General features: G+C 35.9%; 1 protein-coding gene across 5 annotated transcripts in view; it reads left to right on the forward strand.

Annotated features, from left to right (window-relative positions):
• LOC136034748 (GPI mannosyltransferase 3-like) overlaps positions 1-27602 on the forward strand; it is a 54018-nt gene that overhangs the window by 2338 nt on the left and 24078 nt on the right. For all 5 annotated transcript variants that reach the window (XM_065716126.1, XM_065716130.1, XM_065716129.1 and 2 more), the window contains exons 2-5: positions 5554-5823; positions 6716-6938; positions 9244-9394; positions 18748-19038. In XM_065716126.1, the coding sequence (XP_065572198.1) occupies positions 5596-5823; positions 6716-6938; positions 9244-9394; positions 18748-19038 (893 nt within the window). In that variant the 5' untranslated portion in view covers positions 5554-5595. The remainder of the gene's footprint in view (positions 1-5553; positions 5824-6715; positions 6939-9243; positions 9395-18747; positions 19039-27602) is intronic.

Raw genomic sequence — 27602 nt, forward strand, 5'->3', positions numbered from 1 at the left:
AAAATGTAACTTTTAATGGTTGATATTTATTCTATATGTCACAGATATTAGATATAATTTTCTCTTTTCAATTGCTTGTCACAGCAGAGACCATGTTTTTGATTTATTACCTTAAATTGCAGCTTGGAGCAATATAAGGATTATCCATCCTTGTGATGCTCCACGAGTAAAGAGAATTCGTTTGGTGTAGATTGTTGCTGTTAGATTAGACTCTTGTGGAGGACTCTGCAGCTTCCCAATTGTAAAAGAAATCCTGGCAGAGCCATTTCCTATCAAGATGGGACTTGAACATGTCAGTTGAAGTAGCAGAAACTGTTTCTTCAGAGAGCTGGTTCCACATATTGATGATTCTTTGGCTGAAGAAGTGGCTTTTATGTCTACTAATGGAACGCTGCATGGAGAGCTTCAAAGAATTTTCTCTAGTACCAGAATGCAATGGCTGTGCAAAGAGACTGGGAAGGGTATTTTTAGAGAGGATTTTTTTGGTCAAAATAATGTCACCCCTTTTCCGTCGGTATGTCAGAGTTGGCAGCTTCAAATGACATAGTCTTTTTTCGTATGGAAATTTATTCATGTTGGTAACCATCTTAGTGGCACGACGCTGGACATCCTTAAGCAACTTCTTATCTTTTTTGAAGAAAGGGGTTGCCATTGACATTCCAACCTTCAGGCGTGGACGTACAAGCGCCTTATATAACTTAATAAGAACTTTAGGGTGTTGGCTGGAGATGGTTCTTTTTATGATACTGAGGGTTTTATTTGCAGAAGATGAAACAGACTTAGCATGGCTGCTAAACTTTAATTGGTGATCTACAATAACCCCAAGATCTCTTTCATCAGAAACATCAGAAAGGAAGTTGTCTTGAAGGAAATACTTATGATGCTTGTTATGTTTGCCAAAATGGATTACATGGCATTTGTCAACATCAGAAGCCACATGAAAATCAGAAGCCACATGTTAGCCCATCTTCCTAGACTATCAAGATCTCTTTGAATCGATTGCTGGTCAGAGGGAGTAGCCTCTTTTCCAACTAGTTTTGAGTCATCAGCGTAAAGGGTAATAAGATTTGAAAGAAGGGTGGGTAGTTCGTTGACATAGAAGTTGAAAAGTGTTGGTCCAAGAATAGTGCCCTGGGGCACGCCACTTAATACAGTTGTGGGAGAAGAGAAATGAGGAGTTCCTTGCATATCAAAAACTCTGACACTCTGTGATCTTTCAGAAAGCAAGCCCATAATCCACTGTACAACACCTTTGTTGACACCTGCAGCCCTCAATTTGATCATGAGGAATTCATGACAAACTTTGTTGAATGCTTTGGACAGATCAAGAAGAATCATGTTGACAGGAAAACCCTTATCAAGCAGTGTAGTCACTAATTCATATGTTTGGATAAGGTTAGTGTCCACAGATCTACCAGATCTGAATCCATATTGTGATGTGGAAAGGATATTATTGACCTCAAGATATTCAATTAGAGCTTTATTAACAAATCTCTGAAGCACCTTAACAACTGCAGAGGTGATGCTTATAGGATGGTAATTTTCTACTTAGTCTCTTTGTCCCTTTTTATGGATTGGGGTTATATAAGATGTTTTCCAATCATGCGGTAGTTCCCCATTTTGAAGAGATAACTGGAACAGCATGCACAGGGAGTAGCTGAGAGCTTTTCGACACTCCTTAAGAAGACGTGGATGAACACTGTCTGGTCCCTTTGACTTATTTACATCAAGCTTCTCAAGGCTATTGGAAACCATTACTTCACTTACTGACAGATCAGGCATAGGAAAAAGCACTTCACACGACGAAGGATCTGGTGAGGAGGTACCTGAATTTTGTGTAAAGGCAGAAGCAAATTGTGCATTTAAAATGTCAGCCTTATCTATTGGAGATGAATGTAGTACACTGTGGTCAACAAGGTCAGGAATAGTATGATGATTTGGGTTTTTAGAAGAGACATGTCTCCAAAAAGATTTTGGATTTAACTTGATCTCAGAAGCTAATGTTTCCTTGTAGGCAGATTTCAGTTTTTTACAGAACCTGTTACACGATTCTGTACTGCCTTATAAAATGACAGGGTCTCCTGGTTCCTCTTCTTCATATACCGTTTCCAAGCTCCAGATTTCTGGTTAATCAGCTTCTTAACTTCCTTAGTGAGGAAGGGAAGTGTTTTGAGCTGTTTCCTAAAAATAACCCTGGAATGTTTCTTTTCAAGAGCAAGAAGAGTTTTTTTGAAATTTAACCACGACTCATTGATGTCACTGGTGATAAGCATTGACCAGTTTGCAGATGAAAGTTCCTGCTGTATTGCCTCATAGTCGGTGAACGCAAAATGACGAGGTCTAACAGGGAGGGATTCTGACCACCTCTACAGCGTGTAGGCTTATCAATAGTCTGATGAAGAAAATTATTTGATAGGCAAGATAAAAAAGGTGAGTCTCTACTATTAGATGAAAAATGTCCAGTTCCTTCAACCCACTCAATTGCAGGAAAATTAAAATCTCCAGTGATTATTAACTCAAATGAGCTAGGAAGGGATATTGAAGATGTCATTTCATCAATGGCCAATTCACTATCTTCAAGGGAAGGAGCACTTGGACTTCGATAAACGCACCCAAGACGTAAATTTTTATTAGCAACGGAGATGTCAAGCCATACACTCTCTATCAAAGATATATCAAGCATAGTAGGATTTACAACACTAACCTGGATACTATCTCTTACATAAACACCAACTCCTCTTCAACAATTTGGGTGCTCCAAGTTGCTAAATAGTTGATATCCCGAGATCTGTAGGGATGTTTCAGTAACCGCCAAAAAACTATGTTTCGGTAACAATTCAACAAAACTCGCAACATCTGCTGCTTCTTCCCTAAGAAGCACTCCGGATTCTAGAAGCTTATTTGTCAGACAGTCAACATTGCTTGAAAGAACACGGAAAGTATTTCCAGAAAGGGGCTTCTGACTCGGGAAATCTGGCCGTTGAGACTCAGAGGTAACATCAGATATAGTACTTGAAAAACTTGAATCTGCTGAATTCTGACATGACACGAGCAAATTATTAGATATAAAATTTGAATTAACATTAGCAGAAATAACACTTAAATCGACATGGGAAACATTTGGAGAAGGATTGGATGAAGCTTCACAAGAAATATCAACTGACGATTTATCAAAACGAAGCACTGGGGAAACAAAACTATTTACATGAAGATGCGATGATATAACTAGGTTTCCATCGCGGATTGGTTTGGAGGGGGCCGGGGTGGCGCTTCCCAACTGCGATGAGCAGCCTCGTTTTTTGGAACGATTTGGCCCTTGAAGATCATGAGGTTGGGCTAACCTGAGCTTATTCTTCTTTTCAACTCCTCAACTAAGGCCTTTCTCCTGTTTCTCTCTATCTTGGATGCGTCACCACGAAATTGTATATCCTCGTGGAGCTCGCGGGAGCGGTTGATGATTGACCTTTTGATGTCCAGGCTTGGGACAGTAAAAAGGACAGGAGGAGGACGTGCAGATGGCAGAGAGTTAGTAGGAATCGGAAGTCTTCTCACATTATTGATGTGAACGTCTCTGAGCTTATACTTTTGATCAATATAAGACTTGATGAACAGTTGGTCATTGGGTTGCAGAGGGACCCCAAACGCAACAATGTTAAGGGCTCTATGTTGTCTGTCCCCTTCTTCAGAAAAGTGGCGCTGGATCTCACTATCAAGATGCTGGGTAAAATTGGCTTTGATGCTTGTTGTCTCTTGAAGAACTACCGTCTGGACTTCAGAACGCATTTCAGAGAGCGATCATTTTTTGGACACCCGGGTTTCCAGTGCTGACACTTGTGATTTTATCTCACTGACAGTTTGTGAGATTTCAGCTTTTAGTGATGTTTCCAAGTCTCTTAAAGATGCTTGGACAATTTCTTGAAAGGCCGCTTGAGATGGGATTTTATCAATGATCTCATTTTTCATGCTATTTATTGTAGCTTGTACGATATTCTCAACACTTGGATTTTGGATTTTATGCTGACAAATTATTGGTGAAAATTTCACCAAGAATGCAGGGCTCTTGTTACTACCCTCACATTGCATCATGGTGTAGTAAAATAGGGTTGGAACAAAAACCAATCTCTTTTTTTCTGGAATTCCAAAGAAAGGCGGTATTTTCCAAAAAGAGTTCTTTTACCATATGTAACTTTGATTAAATAGGTCCATTAAACAAAGTTTAAGATTTAAGATGAATTTCTAAATTTTACTGATAGTTGGCTAGGAAGAAAGCAAATACATCACTTGATGTCTCTTTTATTCTCTTTGCAAATTCTACTCTCACTTCTTGGACAAATTCTATTCAAGGCCTTAAGGGTTCAAGACAGCCCATAGAAACCAAAAGCTTAAAAATGTATTTCTAAAAGAAAACCTCTGTGTAGCTGAGAATTTGGTATCACCCCTTCTCTTTCATTACTTTTGCCTCATCAGTTATGTTCTGTTCATTGCTTCCACTATCCCCAAAATCTTTGGGAGTTACCCCAAAAATCTTGCAAAAACAGAGCAGCAAAGACATTTGGACCTAGAAGCATTAAAGTTTTAAATCTGACACTGTATATGAGACCATTAAAGGGATGATGGGGATGAAGTGTCAAAATTGCAAACAAAAAGATTAAAATGTAGATAAAATTAGTAATCTGAATTGTCTCTCTTTTTGTTCTTGCATATCTCCTTCTGGAGAGCTGCTATTCTAGACCTTTGTCCTACAGCCTCTTAATATTGGTCAATATGGCATAATTTTTCACCTCAAGCATAATACTTTTAAGAAATCTAATCATTAGTCCTGCTGTTTCATGTGACAGTAGGCCTAGTTGACTAATAGCTGGGTGCCTATAGTGATTAAATGAAAAAAACACGTTTTTTTTAACTACAAGTAAGGAGCAAAATTAAAACTTAAAACAAACAGAAATTATTCCATATATGAAAGGGGTTGTCCCTTCCTCAACATCCTGCTCTTTACGCTAAAGTTTGAGTCTTTGTCACAGTTCTACTTTTTAAAACAATAAAAAAACTCTAGCATACAGAGCAATGCGTTGAGGAGGGGATAACCCCTTTCATATATGGAATAATTTCAGTTTGTTTTAATTTTTAAGGTTGCTCCATACTTACAGTTAAAAAGACTTGTTTTTTTTTATTAAACTTCTGAATGTTTTTGAATTAATGTATGTTTTAATTTTGGCTCACCATGCATGAATAATTAAAACGAAATTTTCATATTAATTTTTTTTTGGCTAAATGGCTTTCTCATAGTTTTGATTGGATGATTTTGATAAAAAAAGGAGTGGGGGAGGAGGCCTAGTTACCCTCTAATTCTTGGCTACTTAAAAAGGCAACTAGAACTTTTTACTTTTTACAAACGCTTTTATTTGTAATAAATATACATAACTTACAAATTAACTTACATAACGAACTTCTGTATTTGTATATTTTTATTAATGTATTGTATTGTATATTGTATTGTATATTTAAGAAAAGAAAATGATTATTTGAATTTATTGTGATGTTTGTATTTTATAGATTTTGAAAGCAGTAGTTTACATACCCAAACAAACTCAGGTAATGTGGAAGTTAGTTTTGATTCGCCTGAGTACCCTATTGTTTGTTCAAACTTGGTTTGTTCCCGATGAATATTGGCAGTCTACAGAAGTCTCTCATCGTCTTGTATTTGGAAGTGGAGAACTGACATGGGAATTTGACTATGGTCTTAGAAGCTCTGTGATAATAATTATATATGCTTTAATTTTTAAGACATTGAAAATATGTGGGCTTGACAAGCCTTGCTTTATAGTAAGTATCTTTTAATGTTTCAATCTTCTTTCCTGGATCTATCCATTTTATATTTTATGCTTGTTAATAAACTTTACTGCAGACAGGAGAGGGAGTGGCGTAATAAGTGAATTCTCCTGTAAGTGCTGGTTCAAAAGACCCCTCAAAGCAAAATATTTGTACTAAAAATATACTTTTTCTTGCTTTCAAGCCTTTCTACAGGGAAACTTATACTACTTGTTGTAGTCATTTTTTGTTGTTGAAAATTCTATAACTATTTAATTCTATTTTTATAAAAGTGAGCCTGATGTTATGTAGACGAATTGATTGTTCTTAATCCCTATGTTTTCCATTCAATCCAGTTTTTTGAATTGGACTGAAATAAGCCTGATAGAAACTACCTTCTGTGGCTCTGGGACTTATTTGTATACGCTAGACTTTTTTTTAGTAAGAAAGCTTTATTTACAATGAGTTTTGTTATAAATCAAATTTATAACAACAGATGTCCGCAGAGGACTTGTACAGCACCTCTAATGCAACATATCTGGGGATTTCAGTATAAGCAATCCATGAAATTAATGTCTCTTTGATGGATCTCTTTAGATACTAAGGGTTTATGTTTGTCATGCAGCTTGATTCGACCATTTCTTTACATATATATAAATAAATATATATATATATATATATATATATATATATATATATATATATATATATATATATATATATATATATATATATATATATATATATATATATAAATAAAACTAGTTGTTTGTGGTATCTGTTAGGAGACAAGGTGACACTTTAGTTCAAAACAGGTTTGTATGGTTATTATTGTTTTACAGTTTTGAGCTTGTTAAATATAAAGAAGATATTTTTTACTGGAATTTATGTTTTCATTTTTTCTCAGATAATGGCCCCACGTTTTTTCCAACTGTCTGTTTTTACCATATGCGAGATTATGTTTTTAAAAGCTGTCAAGAAGAAGATGGGAGCACACATATACAGTTGGACGTATTTCTTTTTGGCTTCAAGCTGGTTTGTTTATTATACATGCTCAAGAACTTTGGCAAATACAACCGAGCTCATTCTGTTGTATCTTTCATTATCAGGATATGGCTTTATAAAAGAAGGTAAGTAACCCAGCTCATTCTCTTTTATTGATGTTTATCTTTTAATATTGTATTTACATTTTATTTAATAAATAATGCATAGACAAGGCTTTTTCTTTAATTCCAGTTAACAAAAATATTTTAAAATAATATTCTAGTAAAGCTGACTTCTCTTTTTTATTTATTACTATAGTTTTTACTATAGATTTTACAAGTTCTGTCACTTCAAGCTTAAGCTGATATTATTTCAGAAAATGGATCTAAGGTACTGCGGTCATTTGAATACCCTTATATATTGGTTTCCCTCCTAGGTTTTGGTGTTCGAAAACTCAGCCTTAACATCCATTTTCTAGATGTCAAAACTCTCCCCCATCCTTCTTTAAAGTAGGGTTTTCGTGTATTCTAATAAGGGACTAGCTTAGATAGGAATGGTAACATTTCTAGCTAGAAATGTCCTCCTCCGACTGGTAAAAAAGTTCAAATTTTAATCAGTAATTTGTTGCAATCTAGCTATTTAACTTTATCACCAAGGTGAAATTTTTATTTTCCAAGCATGAAATTCCTTTTTAGTGCATATTCTTAAGATGTCAACTTTTTTAGTAAAGGAGGTATTCTCTTGGAAAACTTGATATTGATGAATGCAGTCCTTTTACTATCTCTTTTGTTTCTTTAGGTTTTAGTTCAAATCATAATGTTCATTTACTAAATGTTCATCCTGGCTTGATATTGTTTTTCTCACAGTATGAAATTTCCTTATAACAAGTAATAGGTAACATAAAATAAACTTCGTTTCCTTTGATTCCATCACTGAGTTGTTGCAATAGCTGCTGTAACGTTGGAGAATGCATGGCATTTTCTAGCAGTTTGTCATGTCAGTATAATATATCTTCACTTATCTTTTTCTATCGGTCTTTTCTAAATTACTATTTCATCTTTTTCATCATAGACCCTTACAGAATCAATTGCAAATAGTCGTTACTACCCCTACCCTCCACAACGTTAACTTTTATACAATTTTCCTATTTAATGTCACTATTATTACCCGTATCGTTCACCTACCATTAGCTATAAACCAATTAACGAAAAAGAATTTAAATACAACTAATCTTAATTTAATGTATTCTTGTCTGTGGACTAACAGACAACAAAGTATACCACTAATAAAAAAATATTTGTTTTTAAATGATACTTTTCGTCTATCATGTATCTCTCTTAAACACTATCTTTCTAAGAAAAGCTATGGACATTTTTTTTAGCATTTTTTTCCGTTTTTGTTAATGAAAAAAAAACTTACTTTCTATTTTCTCGTTTTTCTTCGAAAAATATATTGGTTTGATTAATTGATATGCTGTTCTTGTTGATTTAACGTTCAAGCGGATAAATCACCCATACACATGTAATCCACTTTTGTTACCTGTTCTTCGTATCAAGCCACGTCAGAAATTGACACAAATGAGATTTGGCACAGGTCTTGTCAACTCTTAATTTGACACGGGGTTGGATAGGTTTGTTGGTTTTTTTTTGCGAATGAGCGGAGAATTGAAAAATTGTATGAATTAATACAGTGTTGGAATAAATGAGAGTAAGAGGTAATAATAGGTAACGAGAAAACCAATCAAGCGGATGGCATCACTTGCCTCGGTAGTATTATAAGTTAAGATAGCGGCTGTAGTGAAAATGTAAAAGTAGAATAGCCAAGGCGCAAGGTGTTTTTTTTGCAAATGAAAAAGTTTGGAAGAATAGGAAGGCAAATCTGCGAAGTAATATTAACATGTTTAAATCCAAGGTAATCACAGTGGTCAAGTGTTGCTCTTAAATGTGAGCGCTTCGAAAGACTGGCAAATATTTTTGAGATGCTTTCTTGAGGGATTGGCTGAGGATTGTTCTAGGTACTCATTTGACTGACTGTATATCAGATAATAGGCTATACGGTAAGTGTCGTCTGATTGGACTTTCTAGGGCCATAGTGAAGGAAATTTTAAGATGGCTATATCATGTCGTACGGATGAAGGAAGACAGAATTCCAAATATTATACTTTTTGATTACCCATCTGGGGCTAAATGTAAAACATATCGTCGACAAAGGGGGTAGTAAAAAGTCTTAGAAATTGGGTGTAAACAGTGGTACTTTGAATGGATTGAGGCCGAGAAGTGTATGCAGCTATGTTGGCCTCAGGTGGCTCAATGGTACAGTAATTTGTTCGTAGTAGTATTTGTAAACGGCGATTCTTGATGACTTTTTCTGAACTAAAGCACTTTGGATTTCTTAGATTTCTACATTTTGTTTCTTAAATCTACTTTTTTTTCCTCTTTTCTCTTATTCTAGACCCTAGCTCAAATATTTTCTATATATCTGGCTTCATCTCGTGCTTGTTAAGGCCTACAGCTGTCATTTTTTACGCCCCCCTAGCATTGGCTAATTTATTTACACAAACAAATAGGGAAATTGCAGTATTGGTGAGAGCCGTCCCATATATGTAAGTATTTTTTACTACCTCTATTTTTTAGTGTCAATTCTATCATTTGTGTAACACAGATGCATCTAACCTTGGTTCTCAGCTCTTTTTTTCTATGCGTAACAGCTTGCACAGGGGGTGCAGAGATAATGGCGAACTTTCCATTTCAAATGGGTTTATTCAGTCTGTTAAAATGAAAATGGCAAAAATAGAAATACGGGATTATATTGGAAGCTGTTATTTTCTTGATTTCTGTTCTTTTGACGCTTATGACGGACGAGTTGAAATGTTCCGTTGCATTTGTTGAGCAGTCATGACACATGAAGTTAGAGAAATGTAAATGAAATCTGAGATAAAAACGTAAAATGACCGCCTTTTAGGGTCATCAGGGAAAAATTGATGGTCGTCCAGGACACACTGCCTAATAAAAATATGTAATATGCTCAATAACACAAAATACTGTATTGTTGATAACCATTCTGATTATCGTTTCTGGCAACCCCTTATTTTATTTGTTTATGTTTTTTTTTCGATTGTGAAACGGTTTACTACATATGCATACAAATTTGTCTTTCCAAGTTTAAAATGACTTTTAATTATGATTGATGAGAATTCACTTCTCATCAATGAGAATTCAATTTGTTTTGGTGTATTCAAAAAGTGACGAATTCAATTTAAAACATACATCAAATGTAAGGAGTGCCATGTCACAACCAGTGCTGTCACTTACTTGAAGTACTACTTAAGCAAAATTTTCCATTACTTGTACTTGTACTTAAGTAAAAACTCTAGGGTGTACTTATTACTTGATACTTAAGTAAGATTACGAAATACTTATTACTTAAGATACTTTTAATGTACTTGTTTTTCAAATACTTTACCTTTGACACGAAAATTTTGTGTGTGTGTTCTTAGGCAATGTACAAGAAAACATCACCTTTAGATTTAGAGCAAACTCAGATATAGGTTTTGTGTGTCTGTGCTTTGGCAATGTACAAGAAAACATCACCCTTTAGATTTAGAGTAAACTCAGATATAGCTCCATGCCCTATTTTTGAATATGAAATAGGGTGTTTGTTTTTGACGAGAAAAAAAAATTATAGTATGATTAACACTTGGTTTAATTTTTTGTTTAAAAGTTATATAACAAAGAAAATTGAAATTATTTCACAGTTCACTGGTCGACAGTGAGCTAAAATCCCCTGTTTTATGCTAAATGTTGCATACTGTAGTCCATTTGGGCTTATATTTCTGACATTAGTGTTTAAGTTTTGTCATCTCGTCAACTGAACCAGATTTCTACCATTTCATCATCTTCAGGACCATATTATTGGTAAAACTACTGAAGCTATGAATCTTTGCCCATCTAAATGTTGTCTGCAATACATAAGTCTAGGGAATTCTAGCTGGATCCAATGCAGTGGTATTTTGTCAAATTCATTCCAGCAAATTACGACAAATCTGACTCACTCCATTCATAAGTTATAGGCCCTACAAAATTAAAGGAAAACTCGAACTTTCTTAAGACTTGAAACCCTCTCCCCCTCGCCCTATTTGAGATAGGGTTTGTGATACCAGAATTTGATATAAGCCCTGATTTTAGGCATCTTTCGTCTAGTTTTCATTCGGATCCGTTACTCCATTTGCAAGTTATACTAAATTGAACAAAAAACTTAAATTTTTCAGGAATTAAAACCCACTCCCCCTTGTTAAATTTGAGCTGGGGTCTTTATCTCAAAACTTGATATGTGTCATGGTCTTAGGCCTCTTTGATTCAATTTTGATTCAGATCCATCAGTCCAGTCGCAAATTACTCTAAACGAAAAACTGTTTTAGCAGGTACAGCCCTCTCCCCCCTGTTTTATTTGAGCTTGGGTCTTCATCTTTCAACCTGATGTGTCTCATGATCCTTGGCACCAAATCTGGCCATAAATTTTTTTTATTAAAATCCAACCAGCGTTTCTCCCCCTATACGTGATTACACAGATTGACAGACAGACGGATGGAAGGATTTTGCAAAGTCTTAGGTGGCAATGTTGGCTAATTGGATCCAAAAAAGGAAAACAATGGCTTATCATCATCCAGGTATCATCACCTATTTGGATAGTGGAAAATACCATCAAGATAGGTTTTTGAGATCTGTCTGTCTGTCCACCCGTCTGTGCAATCGAGTATAGTGGGAGAACCGCCAGTCAGATTTGTATTGAAATTGAACTATTTGGATTAAAATTGAGCTTAATTAGGGCGATCGGGCTTTAAGTGTTAAAAAAAAATTCGAGTTTTTCATTTAATTCACTGTAACTTGCATATGGAGATGAATTTTGATGAAAATTGAATAAAGATGCCCAAGAGTATGGTATGCATTGAGTTCTGGGATGGAGACCCGAGCTTAATTAAAAGTTGAGTTTTTCATTTAATTCAGTGTAGCTTGCGATAGATTGATGGATCTCAGTGAAGGTTTTGGTTTAATTTAGTATAACTTGCGAATCGAGCAACGGATCCAAATGAAAGCTAGACCAAAGATGTCTATGATCAGGGCTCATATCGAGCTCTGATATGACAAGTCCGATCTAAAATAGGGCGAGGGGGAGAGGGTTTCTAGTTTTAAGAGTCGAGTTTTCCTTCAGTTTAGTAGGGCCTATAACTACTTCCACCCATGGCTTGCCCAAAGCCTGGAAATAACCGTTTTCCAAAAGAAGTCATACTGAAGCCAACCTTCAACCAAATATTCCATTCCCAGAGAAAAATTACTTTGTATGGCACTTGGTATTTACCAAGCGACATACAGTGATCGCAAATTCTGTAGGTCTGTTGGTCTGTCAGTCCCGGTCTTGCTAGTTTAGGCACTTCCAGATAAGTTAGGACGATGAAATTTGGCAGGCGTATCAGGGACCAGACCATATTAAATTTGAAATAGTTGTTTCTCCGATTCGACCATCTGGGGGGGGGAGTGGGAGGACGGTTAATTTGGAAAAATTAGATCGGATCTTAATTAAATTTGATATTTAGAAGGATATCATGTCTCAGAGCTCTACTTTAAACTCCGACCGGATCAGGTGACATTGGAGGGGGAAACCTAAAATCTTGGAAAATGCTTAGCGCAAGTCCTAGATACGTGATAGACATAAACAGAACGAATTCACTCTCTTTTGGGGAGTTGGGGGGAGGGTTAATTCTGAAAAATTAGAAAGAATGAGGTATTTTTAACCTACGAAGGAGTGATCGGATCTTGAATTTCATCGGATGAAATTTCATATTAGAAATACCTCGTAACTCAGATCTCATGTTTTAAATCACGACCGGATCCAGTGTCATTGGGAGGGGGGAAATCTTGGAAAACGCTTAGAGTGGAGTGATTGGTGGGAAGAATAAGTACAAGTTCTAGATACGTGATTGACATAACCGAAACGGATTTGCTCTCTTTGGGGGAGTTGGAGGGGGTGTTAATTCGGAAAAATTACAAAAATTGAGGTATTTTTAACTTAAGAGCGGATGACCGTTCGTGAGGTATTTTGAATTTGATATTAAGAAGGAACTCATGTCTAAGACCTCTTATTTTAAACCCCGACCAGTTCTGGTGACATTGGGGGAGAGTTGGAGGGGGAAACCGGAAATCTTGGAAAATGCTTAGAGTGGAGAGATTGGGATGAAACTTCGTGGGTAGAATAAGCAAATATCGTAGATACGTGATTGACGAAACCGGACTGGATCCACTCTCTTTCGGGTAGTAGGGGGGTCCAGTGCTTCGGCGAGTTCGGTACTTCTGGACGTGCTAGGACAATGAAAATTGGTACGCGTGTCAGGGACCTGCACAAATTAACTTGATAGAGTTGATTTCCCCGATTCAACCATCTGGGGGGGGGGCTGAAGGGAGAGGAAAAATTAGAAAAAATGAGGTGTTTTTAACTTGTGAGTGAGTGATCGGATCTTGATGAATTTTGATATTTAAAAGGACCTTGTGTCTCAGAGCTCTTATTTTAAATGCCGACCAGCATTATGCCTCTGATTTTTCTTTTAAATTAATGTATTGATTCTTATAATTTTGCTAGACCTCATGCCATATGAGCTCTTGGCTCTTCCGACCTCGTCACAAGTGCCATATAAGCTCTTAGCTCTTGTTTTATTCCTTTTTTCTCAGAAGATTTTCGACTTAGTCTCATGGTTTTTGCCACTTCATGGTGTGAAAACTGCTGCTAGAAATAGATAGATTGCAACTTCTGCCGTATTGTCTTCTAGTATATTTAAATTTGTGCTTGTATCGTGCCTGTGTCCCCTTAAAAGTTCTGTTTCTTACGGTAATATTGGTTTGTCTTCTGTTGCATATGCAGACGACGTTCTTCTTGTTGCTCGGACTCGCCGTGGATTGCTTTCCAATTTTACTATATTAACCAATGTACTATCTAAGATTGGACTGTCAGTTAATGCGTCTAAATGCGAGTTTATTTGTTTTAATAGCCCTTATGCGGTCGCTCCATTCGTTGCTGGGACTGCAATTCTGCCATGTTCTTCTTTAGTTAGTTGGCTTGGTCTGTGTTTCGGTCCAACACTTTCCACTACCTTTTCATCCCTAACGAATCAAGCCGTGAAAAACCTACGCGTCGCTTACGGAAGAATATCCCACAACAAAATCCGTTACAACCGCAACGGTTTGTGCATGATTTATAACGCTTATTGCGCGCCTGTGCTTTTGTTTTTATCAGGCATGGCTCATCTGTTTCGTAAGAAAAATCTCCATACTCTACGTGCGGCTTATTTCAGATATTGCAAATTCCTCCTCCGGCTTCCTAGATGGCACCAAAACAGAAAAATAATTGCTCGATTTGGTTTAATAGATATGCCTTCTTGGATTCGGTTTTCCAATGATGATTTATGTAAAAAGACTATCTACTTTATTCACGTTTACGACCCTCTGCAGCCTTTTTTCCATATTGATACTGGTTAATTAGTCCATGTTGTCTTTTGTTAGCTTGAATTTTTTTTCTTGCCTTTTTTTGTTTTTTTTTGTTTATTTGTAACACTCTGTACTTTGTGTTTATTTTTATATTTTTACGGATAATAAAGTTCATTCATTGATTCATTCATTCATTCATTCTGCAGTTTGACCAGCCGTATGGAATGCGTCTGAATCAGCGGGCTTGCTGCAGGCCCGTGATTTTGTAATATATGTAGGGAAAGTTTACCGACCATCTGAATTGATTACACAGCATGCGGCTTGCTTGAGTGAAAAACAGCCAAAGGATATAGATGCCATACATTTTCATAGCGTGTCTGAAATTTAACTTGAAAACTTGAGGCAGTTTCCTTGTAAAGGTGCCGAGGGCGAGACATGTCATCAACTGATTTTTGATTATTGAGCTTTGATTTCTCTTATTAAAAAAGTCTGCAACTGACTCACTTGGCTCCTTACTTTTAAATTTGATTTTTTTTTATTTATTGAATCAGAGAATGAACTACTTTATTACCTTTTATCTGTTTTAAAGCCAATCCAAACTATTTTCAATATTTTTTCCACCATTCTGACATGTTTCTGAATAATCCTGTATTTTTTCAAACGTGCCAGATTTTACTGAACACTAATCGACAGAAGTTCAACTCTATGTGCACTGTATTAATCCTGTCATGTGATCTGTCAGATCCAATCAGAAGTTTTTTGACTGCACTTAATTGTTTTGGTAGTCTTTTTCTTTAAAGCCGTTGTGTCGAAAATTGGTTCAGATTATTTTTTGGACTTCGTTGGGTGTCTACCAGCCAAACAAGGGAAAAAATATTTTCAATATTTTTTTTATCATTCCCACTTGTTTCAGAATAACCGTGTATTTTTTCAAACGTGCCAGATTTGACTGAATACTAATCACCAGAAGTTCAACTCTACGTGCACTGTATTAATCCTGTCATGTGATCTGTCTGATCCAATCAGGAGTTTTTTGACTGCACTTAATTGTTTTGAAAGTCTTTTGCTTTCAAGCCGTTGTGTTGAAAATTGGTTAAGATTATTTTCTTGAACTTCATTGGGTGTGTACTAACCGAACAAGGGAAACGGTTAAAATCGATAAAACGGAAATTCTGGTTTTTGATTAAGATTTCCAAGAGAGGAATGACAGGGGACATTTTATAGGCAAGGGAAGGGGCTAAGAAGCCATTAGAATGGCTTTAAAAAAGGTAGCATGGGCTTTATATCAGAAATATATATATATATATATATATATATATATATATATATATATATATATATATATATATATATATATATATATATATATATAGAATAAATACTTGAAGTAATACTTAAGTACAATTCTGGCAAGTACTTGGTATTTGATATTTAAGTAAGAATTTGAAAAGTACTTATTACTTGATATTTAAGTAAAAAAACAATGAGTACTTAATACTTGATACTTAGTAAGAATTTGGAGTATTTGTTGCAGCACTGGTCACAACCGGTAGATCATTTCGAAAATCCACATACCTGAAATACTTTTTTTTGTCAGTGTGAATAGGAACTCCCAGAGACAATTTAAATACGATAGAAATTATTCTTATGCTGGCGAGCTGATAATCAAGAAATGAGGGACGTTTGTACAGAACGGCTCATATCAAGGTTTAGCTTTAAAGACATATGTCAGTTTCCAGTGTTTTGTCGGTCACGTTCGTTATGCTGAAGTCAAAAAGTTAATTTCCCTTATTCCTGAACAGCAAAACTTTACTGTTAAGATTTTTATGAAGTCCTTGGTGCTGTTGTATTAATTCAAACACCGAAATATATTGTTTCTTCAAGGGTGTCTTTTTAGCTTAGTACGGTAGCCTAGTAGTCAATCAAACTTATTCCTTAAAAGAAATTAAATGGGAAAACAAGTTTTTTGACTGAAAGTAAGGAGCGACGTTAAAACTTAAAAGGAACAGAAATTACTCCGTATATTAAAGGGGCTTTTCCCTCCTCAACGCCCTGCTCTTTACGCTAAAGATTTTTACTCTTTTAAAAAGTAAAGTTGAGAGAAAGAGGAGGGAAAAGCCCCTTCAATATACGGAGTAATTTCTGTTCGTTTTACGTTTTAACGTCGCTCCCTACTTTCAGTTAAAAAACTTGTTTTTTTCATTTAATTTCTGAACGTTTTTGAATTTAATACATTTTTTTATTTTGGCTGACCACACATGGATAATTAAAACGAAATTTGCAAACAAGTTTTTTTTGGCTAAATGGCTTTCTTTTAGTTTTAATCGGAAGATTTTGAGAAAAAAAGGGGTGGGGGAGGAGGCCTTGTTGCCCTCCAATCTTTTGGTTACTTAAAAGGCACCTAGAACTTTTACTTTTATACGAACGTTTTTATTATTAGAAAATATACGTAACCTACGAATTAACTTACGTATTGAACTTCTATATTTGTATATTTTTATTTCGTATATGAGGGGGTTTGCCCCGTCATTAATACCTCGCTCTTTACACTAAAGCTTAAATGTTGTCCCAATTCTTTGAGAATGACCCCTGAATCACAAAGGCCGTTGAATAAATATTTGAAATTATTAAAACTACTTTAGCGTAAAGAGCGAGGTATTTAGGAAGAGATGAACTCCACATATGCTTAATACTTTCTGTTCGTTTAAAGTTTTAATGCTGCTCCTTACTTTCAGCTGAAAAAAACTTTTCCATATTTACTTTTTAATTGTTTTGTTTTTGTTTTAAATAGTACTAGAATATCCTGCGCCCCCTTCATGGAAATTATCTTCTCCCATGACAAATTCCTCCATGGAAAGATCCTCCCACGTAACCCCCCTCCCCTCAACCCCCCCTGACAACCAAAAAAATCCCTCTGAAAACGTCTGTACACTTCCCAATAACCATTACTATACCTAAGCACTGGTCAAATTTTGTAACTTGCAGCCCCTCCCCTTGGACTGTGAGAGAGTGAGTCGTCCCCAAACACATTGTTATCAAGTTTTTTGACTATGCTGAAGAAAATGGCTATCTCAAAATTTTGATCCGTTGACTTTGGGGGAAAAATGAGCGTGGGAGGGGGGCTAGGTGTCCTCCAATTTTTCGGTCACTTAAAAAGGGCACTGGAACTTATAATTTCCATTAGAATGAATCCTCTGCGACATTCTAGCACCACTGGGTCGATACGATCACCCCTGGGAAAAAAGAAAACAAATAAACACGCACCCGTGATTGGTCTTCTGGCAAAAAATACGAAATTCCACATTTTTTTAGATAGGAGTTTGAAACTTTTACAGTAGGGTTCTCTGATACGCTGAATGCGATGGTGTGATTTTCGTTAAGATTCTATGACTTTTAGGGGGTGTTTTCCCCTATTTTCCAAAATAAGGCAAATTATCTCAGGCTCGTAACTTTGATGGGTAAGACCAAATTTGATTAAACTTATACATTTAAAATCATCATAAAAATCCAATTCTTTTGATGTATCTATTAGTATTCAAATTCCGTTTTTTAGAGTTTTGTTTACTATTGAGCCGGGTCCCACGAACTGTTTGAAACTACATTTCACCAAGAAGTGATTTAGAATTACCGACAAGACGAATTATGTCTGCATTCAATGCAATAGAGGCTTCATTAAGATTCATATTTTCTGGTAGTGGGCCTTATAGGGATGCGTCATTTCTGCTAAGCCTGACCTTGTGCAACTGTGTAACCATAAGTTAAAGCATGGTAGAGAAGTAAGATGATGAGAAAACTCGACGAGATAACAGTAAGGTTATTTTTTCTAAATAACCATGGGCTGGATTCATTAATACGGTTGAAGTTTCAAAAGTATTCTTGTGCAAGGTATTTTCAAAAGTATTAATAATCTTGGAGAATTCTAGAATTCTCGTAACAAAAATATTTTCAAATCCCGGAATTGAATAAATACAAAAGTAAAAAAAAGAGAAAATGTAATGAAGTGGCTTGTGTTTAACATGGCCTTTGAAAAACTATATTTAAAAAATCCCTGAAATTATGATTGCTTCTTGATTTATTAATTAAACTGTATTTAATTATCGTATGAATATAGAAATCGGTCAGACAGCCGTAATCTTCTTGGGATCTCATGGAGTTTTCAGAGTGTCAAGTCTTCTGCTTCCAAGAACTCGTTGGAGGGGTAAAACTTTTATGCTGTGTGGGAAATAGATAACGTTTTTTTTTATGGTACCGTAAAATTTTGAATCGAACTGGGTCATGTAGGTGTTACAAAAGTGTCTTAAACAGAGGGATTTTTAGTACAAATGCAACTCTTGCTTTCGCACCTGTGTTCATGTATTTATTTACTATCCGATCAGTATTTACCGCCATAATTTTTAAAGTGTAGGTACATCCTTTGGCATTCACCATGAGAAAGTGGGATAATTAGTCAATGCATTGTCCTGACATCATAAATTTATTTCAGGTTGATAGCGTTATTTTTTTCAATCATCGTGGATTCCTATTTCTACAATAGATTTATAATTTCTCAATGGAATTTTATTAAGTTCAACGTTCTGATGGGTGGTGCAGCATTTTTTGGAACACATCACTGCCTGTGGTATCTTACCGAAGGACTGCCACCTTTATTTGGACCAGTGGTCGTACTATCCTTAATAGGATTCTTATCAACTTGGCGTAAAAGAGTCTGTTCAAAGTTTAACTATGAAAAACTAGTCTTTGGATATACAACAATCTTTGCTTGTTTAATTTATAGGTAAGTTAACTCTTTTTAATTCTTTTCGGCAAAAGCTAAATTAACATGAACCGGTCAGGTCTCTAGGAAACAGTAACACTTATTCATTAAATTATATTTCTAGTAAAAAGAATAAAAAAATGTTTTACTCTAGAACTAACTATTAAAAAAACAAAAGTTACCTTTGGGTATTTAGATTTGGCTATTACCTTTGGATACATTGGGTGTGCAATGACTCAGGAATAGCTAAGCGTATTTAGTGAATCTTTCAAAGAATCTTGGGGGAATGTTGAACTTATTCAAAATATAAGTATGCACATACCAGTTGTCCAAATGGTGTATCTGCAATTTCTCAGGAACTGCTTATGGTATTTAATTGAAATTTCAGGAAATTTTGAGTGGGATTCTGAAATACATCAAAATATGCTACTTGCATCCATGTTGTCAAAAGGGCCTATGTGAAATTTCTAAAACAGTTACTGCTGCCCCACCCCTCCCCTAGCCGTAAGAGCTGTAAAGCTTATTGCGTCATTTGCTCTGTGCGGGAATTTAAAAAAAAAAAAAAAAAACAGTTTTTTTTTTTAACTGAATGTAAGGAGCGACATTAAAACTTAAAACGAACAGAAATTCCCCGTATATGAAATGGGGTGTCCCCTCCACAATCCCTCGCTCTTTACGCTAAAGTTTTTAATTGTTTTAAAAAGTAGAACTGTGGCAAAGAGTCAAACTTTAGCGTAAAGAGTGAGTGATTGCGGAGGTGACAACCCATTTCATATACGGGGTAATTTTTGTTCGTTTTAAGTTTTAATGTCGCTCCTTACTTTCAGTTAAAAAGACTAGTTTTTTTAAATTTAATTTCTGGACGTTTTTAATTAATGCATGTTTTGATTTTGGCTCTCCGCAAATAAATTATTAAAATGAAATTTGCATATCAATTCTTTTTTTGGCTAAATGACTTTCTCTTAGTTTTGATCAGACGATTTTGAGAAATAAGGGGTGGGGAAGGAGGCGTAGTTGCCCTCCAATTTTTTGGTTACTTAAAAAGTTTTTATTAGTAAAAAATTTACGTAACTTAAGAATTAACTTACGTAACAAACTTTTATATTCTTATATTTTTATTATGTATATGAGGGGGTTTCTCCCCTCGTTAATACTTCGCTCTTTACACTAAATCTTAAGTTTTGTCCCAATTCTTTAAGAATGACCCCTGAATCAGAAACGCCGTAGAATAAATAGTTGAAATTACTATTTAGGAGGAGATAAATACCTCGCTCTTTATGTTAAAGTATTTTTAGAATCCCTCATATGCTTAATAATCTCTGTTCGTTTTAAGTTTTAACGATACTCCTTACTTTCAATTGAAAAAAAACTTTCATGTTTATTTTTTCATTGTTTTTTTTTTATATTAATGCTAGAAAATCCTGTGCCCTTTTCATTGAATTTCTCTTCCCCCATGACATATTCCTTCAAGGAAAGCTCATCCCAAATAGCCCACTCCCCTCAACCCCCCCCTCCCCCAAACCAAAAAAATCCCCCTGAAAACGTCTGTACACTTCCCAATAACCACTACTGTATGTAAACACTGGTCGAAGTTTGTAACTTGTAGCCCCTCCCCCAGGGACTGTGGGGGAGTAAGTCATCCCCAAAGACATAGTTATTATGGTTTTCGACTATGCGGAACAAAATGGTTATCTCAAAATTTTGATCCGTTGACGTTGGGAAAAAAATGAGTGTCGGAGGGGGCCTAGGTGCCCTCCAATTTTTTGGTCACTTAAAGAGGGCACTAGAACTTTTAATTTCCGTTAGAATGAGCCCTCTTGCGACATTCTAGGACCACTTGGTCGATACGATGACCCCTGGAAAAAGAAAAGAAAAAAAGTGATCTGTCTTCTGGCAAAAAAATGAAATTCCGCATTTTTGTAGATAGGAGCTTGAAATTTTTACTATGGGGTTCTCTGATACGCTGAATGCGATGGTGTGATTTTCGTTAAGATTCTATGACTTTTAGAGGGTGTTTCCCCCTATTTTCCAAAATAAAGTAAATTTCCTCAGGCTCGTAACTTTTGATGACAAAGACTAAATTTGATGAAACATATATTTAAAATCAGCATAAAAATCCGATCCTTTTGATGCATCTTTTAGCATCAAAATTCCGATTTTTAGAGTTTTTTTTTTACTATTGAGCCTGGTCGCTCCTTACTACAGTTCGTTACCACGAACTGTTTGACAAACTACGGAGTTGACAAGCAGAAAACATAAAGCGCGAAAACTGCATTGAATGCACGAAGAAGAACATAACTATTTGTGTTATAATTACAGCTAATCGCTGTACTATAACCCGCTCTAATTGTATTGTGGCCAAATGCAACAATCTTGGCCGTGAGATAACGCGTTTCAGTGGTATAGTAGATGCCATGTTACTTCAAAGAGTTAGATCGCGGAACGCTCTGTTCACTGGCTCCCAGTGAACGCCCTTTTTTTGAAAATATCATTAAAACTATGAATTCAGTTTTTGAAATCATCACAGATAATCCGATGCTCTTGTAAGCTTCACTGAAAAAGCTCACATAATGAAGTAGTCCATTTAGCGTATTGCCTGGTAGCAAAAGATCGTCTGCGTGCGATTGTCTGCTTACAGGCTTGAGAAGGAATTAGCCTCTTATATACCGGGTGAAACAATAGAAACCATAATTACAAATAGCTTGGCTTAATATAGATCCCTGCCAAATCCTTTTAAGCAGTCGAATCGATCCTAAAAGCCTTTTTTTTGCGTTCCAGAGTCAGAATCTATTCTAAGCACTAAATAAATTACCGCTTGCGGATAGGAATCTTGAAGAACCATCACTATTCTTAGATTAACCCCTAGATTGTCAAAATGGATCGCACAGTCGAATGCATCCAACGTATTAACACTACACATATATAAACAATATTAAAAAAAAGATTAAATCTATCCCTTGCATACTCCACTTACCATAAAAATCTTCCTCCCTAAATAATTTTGAAGGCCTGTGTCTCCGTTCATCCAACCGTTCCTTCATTATCCCAAATGTGTTTGTAGTTCCGCCCAGCGATTCCCCATTTATAAATCTATTCTTCAATTGTATATACCTTCCAGTGTCAAGCTATTCACAAGTTTTTGCACGCTGTATAACAATGTACTAAAATTTTATATTATAATTCTCTAAATTTTTATTCAATTTGCTTTAATTACCCTTATTTTCTCTTTCTTTTTTTTTCTCTCTTCTTCATTTTCAATTTTTTGTTGTTATGGTCCTCAGCAAGTTCGCTTCCAGGATCTTTATTATTATTGGCGTTATTTTTTTTTTGTTTTGAATAAATTAAATTGAATATTACGGTCATGCTTAACTGTCAAAACCCGCTTTAGCAACCTATGAGCAAAGCCACAGCCTAGGTTTTGTCGAAAACCAAATTGTATCAACCCCACTTGTGTGCGGTCTTAATGTAATGGATAAACATCTTTTGAAACACTTTCTAATACCGACAAAATAGAAATGGACCTATAATATCTGTACTTTGAAGAATTTTCGCCTTTTCTAGCACATTAGTTGTATGACCGTTAGAAAAGTTACCTTGGGAAATTTACATTTGTCGGAGCAGGGAGAAATAATCAAACAGCTTTGTACTCTGGTTCAGGTTCAGGTTCATTTTAATAATAAAATAAGTTACAAAATGTCCAGAGCCCGGCTGAGAAGACAAATTCGTAATGCACAGGATGGGAAAAAACTTCTTTAAATAAACACAACATCCATACTTCACTACATGCAATTCAAACAAGTGTAATTAAACATATTCTACCGTCAATTGCCCAGTCAACAATTCCACCCGTTGACGCATCCTGCGAAATGAAAATAAAATAAATAAAAGATACCAAGAACCCTAGAGAATGCCCAGGTCCAGTATCATCAAAAACCAGATAAAATGGGAACAAACTTAACATCCCAAAGGCGACCCCCACCAACCAACAACAATTCACTTATCACAATAATTTTCAATAAATCAACATAAATTTAAGTTTTCGTTTAGCAGTTTTAATTGATTTTGAAGTATCCAATTTAGTCGTACAAATATTCCAATACCGAATTACCAATATATCTTACCAGGTAAGATGGACAGATTCCATCAATACCGCGGGCTTTATTGGAATTCAGGCTCTCGCCAGCTTTCAGTACATTTAAAGACGAAATGACCACTGAGCTACGCTGGTTGCTATATAATATACACTGACTCTTGCAAGCTCTCTGATAAAAGGAAGTTGACTTGATATTTTTGATAAAAAATAACCAATTTTTTAGCGTGCCAATACAATCGGGCTCCATCTTCCAGATCCTCAGTAGTTTATGTAATACCTGCACTCCACACATCTTTAGCTCACACTTTAATGCCTTCTGTATTTCACTTGCTTTCTTCTTGTTCTCGTAAGATGTATCACTCAGAAATCTCTTGTGTAAACCCATGTTTTCTACCAAGCTTAAGAAATTTTGTCAATATTTAAAGCTGCTTTTTTAACTTTTTTTCCAAAGATATCTGCTACTTCGCTAGGTATTAGTCTGAAACATCCTTAACTACCAGGAAAGTAGCTACCCTACCTAAATTTCAGATTTGAATCAACTCTAGACACTTACCTTAGACCTTAGACCTTAGATCCTCCTGTGCCTCCAGAGGCGCCCAGGGCATCAACGAGAAGCCGCCAGTCATCCCTCATGTGCGCCGCAGCAAGGATATCTTTCCACGCCGGTTGAAGGGAAGCATTTATGTTTCGCAGGTCCGTCTGATAGATGCACCGCAGTGTATTGCGTGGCCTGCCTCTTCTTCTTCTTACTTCTGGTTGCCTCTGGAACGTCGCTTTCGGGGTCCGGGAATCGTCCATACGAAGTAAATGCCCCAAGTATTTCCACCGACGTGGAATTTACTTATATCAATAATGGCAATGTTATAATATAGCTTAGAATCCTGTGCCGATCCCGTGTCCTGCCAGCCTTCGATTTAGAATAACATGATCAATAAAGATTAGCAGTCTTACCCTCGTGTTAGTTTTTGAGTCATAATATGTACTGTAAAAGCTACAACTATATTAATAAAAACTACAACAAATAAAACAATAGGGAATTTATCTAAGACAGTGAAATTCGTTTAAACCTGAAATAGATATTTCGGATATATCTATATCCAAGAGCAGTCCTGAGCAAACCACGTATATAAATATAAAGAGACTCAAAATATAATGCTATCTTTAAAACTAAAGTTAATACAGCCCCAGAATCATTACTTCAGCCAAGTTCAACCTAGACCAAGGGCAGCTCTAGAATATAGAGACGAAATATTCATTTAAGGTTTAAACATATATCACTGCCTGAGATAAATTTCCGATTTTTTTATTTGTCGTAGTTTCTGTGATGGAAAGGCAGTGTGGTCTTCGTCGCTGTTTAACTATGTTAATTTACCTACAAGATTGTAGCAGTCTTTTACTATTGCTATTTTCCTACTCCAAACACCTTTTGCCTACTCCACCTTTTGCCTACTATTGGCATTTTCCTTCTCCAAACACCTTTTGCCTACGCTAGGATACCATCTAACCCTATTTGCACCAGCTTTGACAGTAAATTCTTCTAATAAAATTACCTTATTTGTTCATCGGATCTTGTCTTCCCCCCTAACTCTAAGTAAAATTCATCCAAGTCACTGCCCTTACCGTCATTCGGTTCAACCCCTTTGATTAATACCTTGCATTTTTGGCTATTAATTGTACATCTGGAAATCTGTTATTCATACCCTCTCATTCTAAGCAAGACCTAAAAGCTTTCTTATTCATCATTATCCCTATTACCTGCCTATGGACCCCATCCTTTCTACCTGAATAAATAAAAAGTTTGTCAGTCAAAATGTCAATACAATAGTCGTCTTTCAACGTTATTAAATAAAAAACGCAGGTTTTTTTTTAACGGAAAGTAAGGAGCGACATTAAAACTTTTACGAACAGAAATTACTTCGCATATGAAAGGGGCTACTTCCTGATCAACGCCCCGCTCATTACGCTAAAGTTTGACTCTTTCTCTTAACTCTACTTTTTAAAACAGTTAAAAATTTTAGCGCAAAGAGCGGGGTGTTGATCAGGAATCAGCCCCTTTCATATACGAAGTAATTTCTGTTCGTTTTAAGTTTTAATGTCGCTCCTTACTTTCCGTTGAAAAAACTTGTTTTATTTTAATTTAATTTCTGAACGTTTTTGAATCAATACATGTTTAGATTTTGGCTCTCCGCTGATGAATAATTAAAACGAAATTTGCATATTTTTTTGGGCCTAATGGCTTTCTCATATTTTTGATCGATTGATTTTGAGAAAAAAAGGAGCGGGGGAGGAAGCCTAGTTGCCCTCCGATTTTTCGGTTACTTAAAAAGGCAACTAGAACTTTTTATTTTTTACGAATGTTTTTATTAGTAAAGGTATACGTAACTTACAAATTAGCTTACGTAACGAACTTCTGTATTCTCATGTTTTTATTACGTATATGAAGGGGTTCACCCTCTCGTCAGTACCTCGCTCTTTACACTAAAGCTTAAATTTTGTCCTAATTTCTTAAGAATGACCCCTGAATCACAAAAGCCGTAGAATAAATAGTTGAAATGACTAAAAATACTTAAGCGTAAAGAGCGAGGTATTAGGAGGAGGTGAGCCCATCATATGCGTAATAATTTCTGTTCGTTTTAAGTTTTAATGCTTCTCCTTACTTTCAGTTGAAAAAACTTTTTCATATTTATTTTTTCATTGTTTTTTTTAAGTAATGCTAGAAAATCCTGCGCTCCCTTCATGAAAATTTTCTTCCCCCATGTCAAATTCCTCCAAGGAAAGTTCCCCCAACATATCCCCCTCTTCTCAACCCCCCCCCCCCCCCAACACAACCTAAAAATCCCCCTGAAAACATCTGTACATTTCCAAATAACCATTACTATATGTAAGCACTGGTCACAGTTCGTAAATTGTGGCCCCTCCCACGGGGACTCTGGGGTTGTAAGTCGTCCCCAAAGACATAGCTATAAGGTTTTTTGACTACGCTGAATAAAATGGCTATCTCAGAATTTTGATCTGGTGACTTTGGGAAAATAATTAGCGTGGGAGGGGGCCTACGTGCCCTCCAATTTTTTGGTCACTTAAAAAGGGCACTAGAACTTTTCATTTCCGTTAGAATGAGCCCTCTCGCAAGATTCTAGGACTACTGGGTCGATACGATCACCCCTGAAAAAAAAAACAAAAAAAAAGCAAACAAACAAATAAACACGCATCCGTGATCGGGCTTCTGGCAAAAAAATACAAAATTCCACATTTTTGTGGATAGGAGCTTGAAACTTCTACAATAGGGTTCTCTGATATGCTGAATCTATTAAGATCTGAATCTATGTTAAGATTCTATGACTTTTAGGGGTTGTTTCTTCCTATTTTCTAAAATAAGGCAAATTTTTTCAGGCTCGCAACTTTTGATGGGTAAGACTAAACTTGATGAAACTTATATATTTGAAATCAGCATTAAAATGCGATTCTTTTGATGCAGCTATTGGTATCAATATTCCATTTCTTAGAGTTTTGGTTACTATTGAGCGGGTCGCTCCTTACTACAGTTCGTTACCACGAACTGTTTGATATCGTACGATGCCGCAATTTTCAAGTTAGTTGCTTGATAGAAATTGTTATGGCCTCAGGAATAGCTAAGAGTGCCACTAATACAGATCAGGGGCTGATAGTGTCTTCTGAAAATGTGTAAATCGGTCTAGAACCAGAGAGGAGGAAGTTCCTGAGACCCACAGTTCAGTGGAGGCTTTTTGTAATTAAATAAAAAAAACAAGTTTTTTTTAACTGGAAGTAAGGAGCGACATTAAAACTTAAAACGAACAGAAATTACTTCGTATATGAAAGAGGCTGCTTCCTAGTGAACATTTGTCAATTTTTGTCAATTTAGTGCAATTTTGTCATTCGTTAAGATTCTATGACTTTTAGGGGGGTGTTTTCCCCTATTTTCTAAAATAAGGTAAGTTTTCTCAGGCTCGTAACTTTTGATGGGTAAGACTAAACTTGATTAAACTTATATATTTAAAATCAGCATTAAAATGCAATTCTTTTGATTTACCTATTGATATTAAAATTCTATTTTTAGAGTTTTGGTTACTTTTGAGACGGGTCGCTCCTTACTACAGTTCGTTACCACGAACTGTTTGATCCTTGTCTTGTCTTAGTTATGGCATCTTTTTCAGCATGTTGCGATGCACCTCTATCAACACGAGTCGACGTCCTGCAAAAGAAATCTCAAATCTTTTACTTCCGACTCGTTATATATCCATGTCTGCAATTATTATGTTACAATGGGGAGGTAAACTGTAATCAATAACACAACTGGGAAGAGCCTTTTTCAACTTCAAAAGGCCCACAAAACAAACAAAACCCAGAAGAATTATCCGTGAATCAAAGTCCTGTACAAGGCTGTGTCATTTACTAGGCTATAATTTGTTTGAGTGACGCTAATCTCGGTGGTGTCATTTCGCGAAAATTGGGGGGGGGGGCAAAATATACCAAA

This window comes from Artemia franciscana, chromosome 13, assembly GCF_032884065.1.
Source record: "Artemia franciscana chromosome 13, ASM3288406v1, whole genome shotgun sequence".
NCBI classification, from domain to species: Eukaryota; Metazoa; Arthropoda; class Branchiopoda; order Anostraca; family Artemiidae; genus Artemia; species Artemia franciscana.